Consider the following 9,320-nt stretch of genomic DNA (forward strand, 5'->3'; position numbering starts at 1 on the left):
GTTAAGTTACAAAACTTTATTATATTTTATTTGAAATATTAAACAACAAAGTAGTAAGGTATTGATGGTTAAACTCTTATTTTTTCATTACAAAGGTCACGTGGTTATTAGTGTTTTCTTTTAAAAATGAAAAAAATTTCTTACAATTTATGTTTCAATTCACTGTAAAAACAAATAAAAAGTGCATCGTGTAATAAGGAAATTGACGCTTAGAAGATGGTAGAGTGAAGGAAACTCAAACGGTAAATATTAACATGAACCTTTTCTTTTCTAACAAAATACCCAACAAAACTACCTTTTAAATTTACTCATTTAATTATCATTATTATATTTCTTGCAAATTCATCATTTTCATAATGTGATCCGGTCTCTGCACATTGCTTTTGTGCAATTTGAGGTGGTAATTTCAGAATAATTTTTCACTACTATTTTGGGAAAAATTAGTTGAAGATCATTTTATGCTCCTTTTCAGTTCGTCGAGAGTGGACACTCTTACATTAATATTGTTATTTTTGGTGGTAGGTAAATTTATTCTGGTAATTTCATTTTTGTTTTTTTTTTGTTATCTTTGTTATGAGTATGTCAATTGTTTATCGTACTGGATAGGGTTTTCCTATACACACAATTGTGAACGCCTGAACGGTACAAATGAGACGAGTTAGGTTTTTTTCGTGTTTGATCACTAAGAATAGTTATGAAAATGAACATGTTTGTGTTTTTTATAATAGTAACTTGGATTGTTTGGAAAATTTATAATGGGAAATTTTGTGTGATTGATTGTGATCTTGATTTGTTTTTGAAACGAGAAGGTTGCCTAAATAGATCTGTATATTCACATTGTTAGTGCAAATGCCAAATTCCTTTTCCTATGAACCAGTACAACCGTTTTGTAGGAAAATACTTAAAAGACTCTGATATCTTCTGATATGCCTAAAATATTCCCATTCAATATAAAAAAAATTTCCTTATTTGAGTAATGCAAAAGACTTGTAAGATGGTTGGATGGATTCTACATGTGAGTCTCATGCCTATTTATAGGGTTGCTTAGAATTCTAAAGTGTTAATTGACCTCCTCAACGGAGGGCTATGATTTATCAATTTGACCTTATCTTATGGAGTATGGCCTAAAATGTTTATATGAATTTTCTCTTTACAGGAGAGTTCTAGAATAATTTTAAAGAAGCTTCCAAGTATTTCTATAGAAACCTCCACGAAAAAATCTACAAAAGTTCTTATCCCCGAAAAAAAATTACAATGGTAATTTATTTGAAGATCTCCACATTTACACTTTGCACCTCGTCCTGTAAATTCTAAAGTTGTAAAATTTTAGGTTTAGGATTAGTGACATTTTTCAATTTTTGGTTTTATAAAAGCAATAGTATAACTATATGATATAAGAGGTAAAATAATTAACTCAAATTAGCTATATTTATACTAAATATGTCAATTTTAAAAAGTAACAACTAAAAAAACTGAAAATTATAAACTATGATTTCCAGAATTTTATAATTGATTTTCAAAAAAACTAAAATAGTAATAAAAGATAATAACAAACTAAATTAAATAGATTAGTTGACCTCTAGTGTCGCAATCCGTCCTTGTAGAAATAAAAAGGTTGCAACAAGTCTTGTAGCAAAAATAAAATTGTAACTTGTAAGCCTTAATGAAGTCATGTTACTAAGATCTTAATATAAGCTAACATGGTTCCTAACATTCTTTTTGTTTCCTATTCATTCATTTTAATATACTCCGATCATCTTTTTAAGACATCAGGTTATATACACAGATCAACAAAAACGTGCAATTTTTTATTAGGACATGTGGTTTTGCACATGGACCAAGGAAAGAGTGCAAAAGATAAAAAGAATAAGTGTACAAGTAAAGAAAAGTGAAAAAGGTAGATAGATTAAGCATAAAAGTAATTAAGAGATAGATGATAGTAGGGATAGCCAGATAGGCATGAACCCATAACCCGGCCCAAACCCAGTTGATCTGACCCTTCTTTAAGGCTATGGGTAAAAAAAAATTGAGACCCATTATTGGGTGTGGGTCGAATTTGGGCCTTGGTGTTAAATTGAGGTATGTGTCCGGGTCTCATGAATTCAGACTCAATCCCGACGCCAACCCACCCTGTATACCTATTTTCGTTTTTTACATATTAATAAAACTTTTTATCAAAACCGAAGTCACTTTGTTATGGATGTTTTAATTTTAAATATTTGTACATAAACTAAACTATTATTTTGCTCTTCTATGATTTTAATAACTAAAAAACGGGTGTGAAATACTTGCACGTTAAAAAAAAACAATTTTTAACTTCTAAAGTTTAAGACCTATTTTGGACCCAGGTCCCGTTGGACCTATTCGATATGGGGTATGGATCCGATATTTCTAGACCCTTTGGGTATGGGATGGGTCTATGTCTAAATCCAAATTTGTGGGGCTCGGGTCTGCGTCTAACTAGGCCCACCCCAGACCCGACTCATGCTCATCCCTAGGTCGTAGGTTAACCTAATATATAAAACAAAATACACAATTTTAAAAAACACCCCCATTTAAGAAACAAGTGAAGAAGGTAGAGAGGTGTATGAAAAACTCACATAGTGGCGGATCCATGTTTTTGCGGACGTTGGGTCATCATCGTCCAGTGACAAAATATAAATCAATAACCAATGCATGTATTAAAAAAATATAATACTTCATAGAAAGTTTCACTATGAAAGTGATGTTCCAATTTTTCGAACTTCACCATATTTATAAAAAAAAAAAATTAGTCTCACAATTTTTAATAATATCCATACAAATTTCAGCCATATCCAAAGTATAGATGTCAATGCGACGGAGCGGGTGCAAAGAACCACCTAAAAACTTCATCCCCATATCCGCCCCCACAAGGCTATAAGGCCACAACCCATTGCAGGGGAAATTTCAAAATCCATCCTTGCCACAACGAATTTTTTCGATTCTATGAATCTTTTTTTCTTTTAAAATGATGGCTCACATAATCTGCCATAACATTAATTACACCAGTCATTAAAAACCCATGTCATAAACTAGTTTTAAAAAATTCTCAATACACAATTACATAACTTTAAACCACATGCTAATTTTTACACCATGATGGAAAACATCCTAAATTTGTAAGACAAAAAATTTAAAACCTAGTTATAAATATGACATACAGACATAGTTAGCTTCTTTGTCCAAGTCGATAAGATTTTACAACTGTGTGTATTGTGATTACAATGTGAAATTACATTCCTATAGGAAGAATGGATAAATAAAATACTTTTACTAAGGGGATATAGCCTAGCCCTATGCCCCCTGTATGTTGCCAATAACTGATTGTAGCACGTAATGAAGAACGGATCGATATGAAACAAATGGTAAAGTGGGATCAAACTACTAAAAAATTCCCTTCATAACTCTAATGTTACAATGATGTGGTCTACAGAAAAAAGACAGAACTATTGAAGGCTCCATACTATAGAAAATTTTCTTTTGGACCAGTATAATACAATTAGAAGAAAATACAAGGAAAATAGAAAGATGAAACCTGAATTAACTTTAACTAGAAACAACATAAATGATCAACCAGGAAGTTTTATTTCAGAAAGAAACACCGAGTGTCTTTGCAAAATCATCTCCATCGTCCTCATCCATGGAGTCTACCTCTTGATCACCGGTTTCACCTACATTCAAATGATACCCTTCCCCGTCATCCTGTTCATATTCATATTCACCGTCTCCTTGATCATACTCTTCATCAAATTCATGCTCTTCACCGTCAGCAGCAACCAACGCCTCTCCTGCTTCAGGGAGTTTATTATCGTCGAGTAAGGAAGATTCACCCTCACCATTCAATTTTATTTTCTTATTTGAAATTTCACCCTCTTCCTCATCTGCCTCAACTACCAGAGGCTTATTCTCTTCTTCACCAAACTTTGCTTGCTCAGATGCAGAGGAAGGAACAGCTTCTTTTCCTGTATCTGTAGCAGAGTTTGAGGCGCTGCTTGTCAAAGTCACGTCAGTTTCATTCTGCTTGATCTCTTCTTTATTGTCGGAATTTGTACCACTAGAGGAAGTTGTCCGTTTACGCTTTAAAATCTCACTTAATGGCTTGGGGCCTGCAAATGAGATGTTTCCCTCGGTTGCAAGAGAACTAGCTAGAACAGTGTCTCTCAGCTTCCCACCTGCAACTGATTGTTGAGTCTTCGACTGCTGGTGTTTACTATCAGTTTGTCTGGTGCCTTTAAGCTCCGATAAACGTTTAGGAGCAGCAAAGTTGATACCATCAGCTGCAACAGTGTCCATTCTCATCACTGGACCATTTATTTTTCTCCCTTCACGGCTTTCATCTTGAATTCGTCCACTCAATCTATCTCGCAGACGACCTTGTTGACCAGAGACTTGCTGCCTGGTAGGAGACGATCTTCCCCAGTTCCTACCCCTTTCATTTTCCCTCTCTGAATACAAATCATTACCACTCACTGGAGAAGATCTTCCTGGAAGCTTTATTCTACCCTGAAGGCGGTGGCCACGGGAACTCTCATGTATTGGTGATCGACGAGAGTCCCTCCGGGTACTCCTGTAGCCTCGGTCCTCACCATGATTATCAAGGCTGTAATCAGGGTTAACAACTGATTTCAAGCCATTTCCCCTCCTTTGTTTTGATAAACGGAGACGTAAATCAGAATTTTGATTCAAATCAGAACCCTCTGGCTTATATGGACCTTTCCTGTCATAATGAGCAGATTCACCAAGTGATCTCTCTGATGACGTTCTACGATGGTCCCAAGCGTACTTCTCAGGCACACGATCAAATGAATCATAGCCACGTCGATTGTAATGAATGTCAGGGTCCACATCAGCAACTGAATTATAATCATCCTTATGACCCATGTCAAACTCATTCAGATTTTTTCTGTCATGACCTCTCATCCTCACATATTGGTCTTCAGTGCGATAATATTCATCCTCGCTGAGCTTATCATCCACAAGTACATCAAATCCAGGAGAGGATTCCCTCAATGAGTCTTCAGCATCTCTACCATTCGGAAAATTTGGGTCGTCAAATGAGCCACCATGATGCGTACGCCCAGGCCTACTTCTCAAGTTCCCATTGTCAATAGAAAATGGTTTTATTTCTTTGTACTTGGGAGCATCTTCCCTCACAACACTAGGTGTGTAGCCTTTTCTTACAGGCTCTCCATTCATTGCCCGAGCAAACTGTTTCGGAATTGCATTTGCTTGAGGTGGAGCTTCAACAACCCTGGGTGCATTCGTGTAATTATTCACTTTTGGCTGTGTACACTTTTCAAGGTTACCAAAAGCTTTCTTGAAAGCAGGAGCTTCAGGAGCAACAGTGCTGGCTGGAACCTGTTGGATCTTCGTACTAGGAGGATTTGGGCCATGCATGAAAGGGCATCTGTCACCTTTTAAACAATGTCCCTTCTGAAAGAAAATGCAGGGGACTGCTTGCTTAGCTGAATTTTGAGGAGCTGAAGGAACGGGTGGGACAGGCGAAACAAGAGCAGGGGGCGCAGCAAAGTTTCCCACTTGAGGTCCCACCAAGCCATCCAGAGGCTGAAATACATAGGAAAAGATGATTAGTACCGTCTCTTCAATAAAACAAGTAGACAAGAAATATTAACAATAGCATAGACTAAAAACTTACAGGATGCCTATATGAGCATTTTGGATTCAAGCAGTTTCCATTCAACCAGTAGTAACAATCTCTTGGGTTCATACGAGCATATTCACTATGTCGGTACTCACATTCACTTCCCTGTGGACAAGTCAAACAATAACATATCAGTGTAGAAAAATAACAAATAAACCGAGCAAAACGACCACCGACTTCAACCAACTCAAAATTCCATGAATTAATCATGACATTGGTTATGGTATCCTCGGCCTATGTCTATAAATGCATCAGCAGAGATCCATCCAATTAGGTCAACAACAAACTGTAATCTCTCTTTTCTTTTGCTTCCTAATTCATATAATCTGGTCCAAGTTCATAGATCATCATCAAAACAGAAGATAATACTATACAAAATTCAAAATAACAAAAAATAAGCCTATAATGAAAACAAAATCTATTTACCGTTATCTGAAGGTAGACAAAAAAAAATCTACTTTTCCAACTATACAAACCCTAACATCAAACAACTTTAATTAAAAAGAAGCAAGTGAATCAAAATTAAATTATTAATCATAACAGACACAATCTCTAATCATCTATAGTATAAGCACAAGCGAAATCGGCAAAATCACAAGCACTCGTACCTTCAAATAGATACAGCAAAATCAAACAAGCATAGTTTACTCAAATCTTCAAGATTTACAGGGATAAATCAGCAATCAAGCAATTAAAGCTATAGTTTTTTAAAAAAAAGCTCCACAAATACAAAAAAATTACCAATTAAAGCATATTTTATCAAATCAAAGAACTTCAAGAAAATTAAAATACCTTTTTGCAGGTCAAAGGAGAAGCAAGAAAATAGACACAATCAGTGTTTCTCTTCAAAGATTCATCTTCAGGTGCAGCAGAAGAAGGACCTTGTTGCGGCGGTTGCAACGGCTCTTTAGTGACGGTAGTAGCCATAGAATTTTCTGGTGAAAACTTCAACTATAATAGCGATGATTTCAGCTATAGATCGAGAAATCAGACGTGAAAATTAGTGGCGCAAGAACCCTAGAAATGCATTAATTAGGTCTGATTCGCGATTTTGTCGCGATTTTACTTCAGATTAAGATTATTGAAAGAGAGTAGAGAGAGAAAGAGAGGAGTGAGTTGAGTTATGGATTAGAGAGAGAAGTGGAAGCTAAGTTGAGATTGAGCTGAAGGGACTTTTGTGTCTGGACTCTGGAGAAGGAGAGCCTTCACTTTTTTTTGTTCTCCTCTATTTTGCTTTCCTTTCTCTCTCTAAAAAAGGCCAAACAACAGTGGCTTTGTGTTCGCTTCTTTTTCTTTCCTTTTTTGCCCATGCTTTATATCATTTTTTTTTCCACTGCAAGTGTGTAATTTTCTATTGTACAGTTTAGTTTACCTCAATTCAGGTACTTTAGTGTCGAAGTTTTCATTAAGTTTTAGTAGGGCCTGTTCTCCCCAACTTATTTTCAGTTCTGTTCAGTTCAATTCAGTTCTGTTTAGATCAGTTCAAATCAGATCGTTCAGTTCTGTTCAGCTATTGACAATACTTTTACTCTCACATATCACTATTCATTTCAGTTCAGTTCAGATCAGTTCAGTTCAATTCAATTCAGTTCAGCTGTTTTATGCCGAAGAGAACAGGCCCTTAGTTTCTCTTAATTCAAAATAATGGATCTAAGAGCATGAGTAATGGGGTTGTTTTAGTTGGTCTAGCAAAAAGTAAAGTTAGCTTTACTTAGTTTTACTATTGGAGTAATTGGTCCTTGGAGTTGGTGGGTCTGCAATGCTAGACCAACTATGCCTTAAAATGCTAGACTAACTTAGCAAAGTGTCTTCATAGAGATACACCCAAGAGCCCTATTATTGGGTAAGATGTAGCTCTCTATTTTTTCTCTCCTTGAAAAGTTAGTAGCAAAACGAGTTAGAGAACCCCATCTTACAAGGAAGAACTCTACCCTAGGGGTATTTTACTATTTTACAATTTTAGGTTATGTTATATGATTAGCTGCACGGAACATAACGGGTAGGGGTGATAATGAACCCGACAAGCTCGCGAGCAGCTCGGCTCGGTCAAAAGCTCGACTCGTTGAAGCTCGGCTCGAGACTTAAACGAGTCGAGTCGAGCTAGGCAAAGCTCGGCTCTTAAAGCTCGTGAATAGCTCGATTATTATTTTATACTAACAAAATTATTTTATATTAAAAAATATCTTATATTAAAAAATTGTTTATATGTTAAAAATTATATTAAGTATTTCTTTTGAAATATTAACTATGGTATATAATAGAAGAGAGATAAAAAGAAAAGGTAAAACAATTAAAAACAAAATGAAAACAAAAAAATTACATTAAGTCTAAACGAGCTCACGAGCCGAGCTCGCGCCGCAAATTCTAATCATGACCTCGGGCCGAGCCGAGTCCATGAAAAGTTAAACGAGCTCGAGCCGAGTCCAGTGCTATTCAGGCTCGACTCGCTCGATAAGCACTCCTAATCACGGGGGTGGATGGGAGTTGCGGCCCTGTCAACTTCAATTTTGCTAAAAAATTAAGGTTAAAAATGTAAATTTATAAATAAAATATGTTAATTTTTATTTTTGAACCCCTTTAAAAATACAAATTATAATTTGATCTCCTCTTGAATATTTTTTCGGTTCCTCCCCTGATGGTTAGTATAATCAATTATTTGTGTTAGTTGTTTCACTATTGATTTATTGATTGTTTATCAAAATATTAGTCACCTATCTTTTTACCTTTGGCTGAAAAAATCATCATTTTTAACTACTGAATTGATCATTTATCAAACACCTTTTTTTTTATATTGTTGACCACATAATAAAAAATCATAAAATGGTGAAAAGGCAGCAAGAAAGCTTTTTTTACCAGATGCCCCATAAATTTCATTATGTCGTATAATTATTTTTAATTGAAAGATAATTAGTTTTGGGCTCGGCGTACTATTACGTATAATAATAAAGATAACTAATGTAACTTATGTCCATTATAAAAATTTGATTCAACATTGGTTATGGCTTGTCTTTTTCTATAAGAAATGCTACTTGCAATGCTTAACAATGTAAGTGACATCGTGAGTCCGTTGCTGGAAATTATATTCATAATCTGTCATATATACTTCAGTTTCTTGTAATGTCCTACGTTAATTTGTTTTTGTATTACATTTCTATACATTAAGATATGACATGTCTTTGTGGTTTTTTACAAGGCCAATTTGGTTGGCAATTAGATGTGGTTTAATCTACATATACTCATTATCGTTAAGTTGTGGTTGACGCGTTAGGTGGGAGGAGGGTAGCAGCAACACAACAACACTGAATCCTGGAAACAGAGGAGAGAGAGAATATAGTAGGCAGACTTCCATGGGACGATTTTCAGGGCTAGGGGAGGAGATGAGGTGGTTTCCGATGTGTGTGTGTGTGTGTGGGGGGGGGTACACAATGATTGGGTGGTGGTGGTTTGGGTGGAGGGAGGAAAGGAAATGCATAATTTTTTTGTGAATAATTAGGGTTAATTAGTTGGGTTACTTATAAGGTTCAAGAGATAATTAACAAAATCGTCCTTAATGACTAATAGAGTTGACTTTCTCTAGTCATTAAGGGCGCTATATAGCTTTTCGAAACTCATGATAAATTTTTGAAACAATGAAGAT

General features: G+C 35.5%; 1 protein-coding gene across 1 annotated transcript; it reads right to left on the reverse strand.

Moving 5' to 3' along the window:
- Window positions 1-3,387: 3,387 nt before the first annotated feature.
- Window positions 3,388-6,978, reverse strand: LOC104895275 (zinc finger CCCH domain-containing protein 17). The gene is made up of 3 exons (XM_010681739.4): window positions 6,476-6,978; window positions 5,678-5,788; window positions 3,388-5,586 (listed from the first exon to the last, which is right to left on the reverse strand). The coding sequence occupies exons 1-3, from the start codon at window positions 6,608-6,610 to the stop codon at window positions 3,610-3,612; spliced, it is 2,223 nt and encodes a 740-aa protein (XP_010680041.2). The 5' UTR covers window positions 6,611-6,978; the 3' UTR covers window positions 3,388-3,609.
- Between the last annotated feature and the right edge of the window lie 2,342 nt (window positions 6,979-9,320).

The sequence above is a fragment of the Beta vulgaris genome, chromosome 6, assembly GCF_026745355.1.
Source record: "Beta vulgaris subsp. vulgaris cultivar EL10 chromosome 6, EL10.2, whole genome shotgun sequence".
In the NCBI taxonomy this organism is placed as follows: domain Eukaryota; kingdom Viridiplantae; phylum Streptophyta; class Magnoliopsida; order Caryophyllales; family Amaranthaceae; genus Beta; species Beta vulgaris.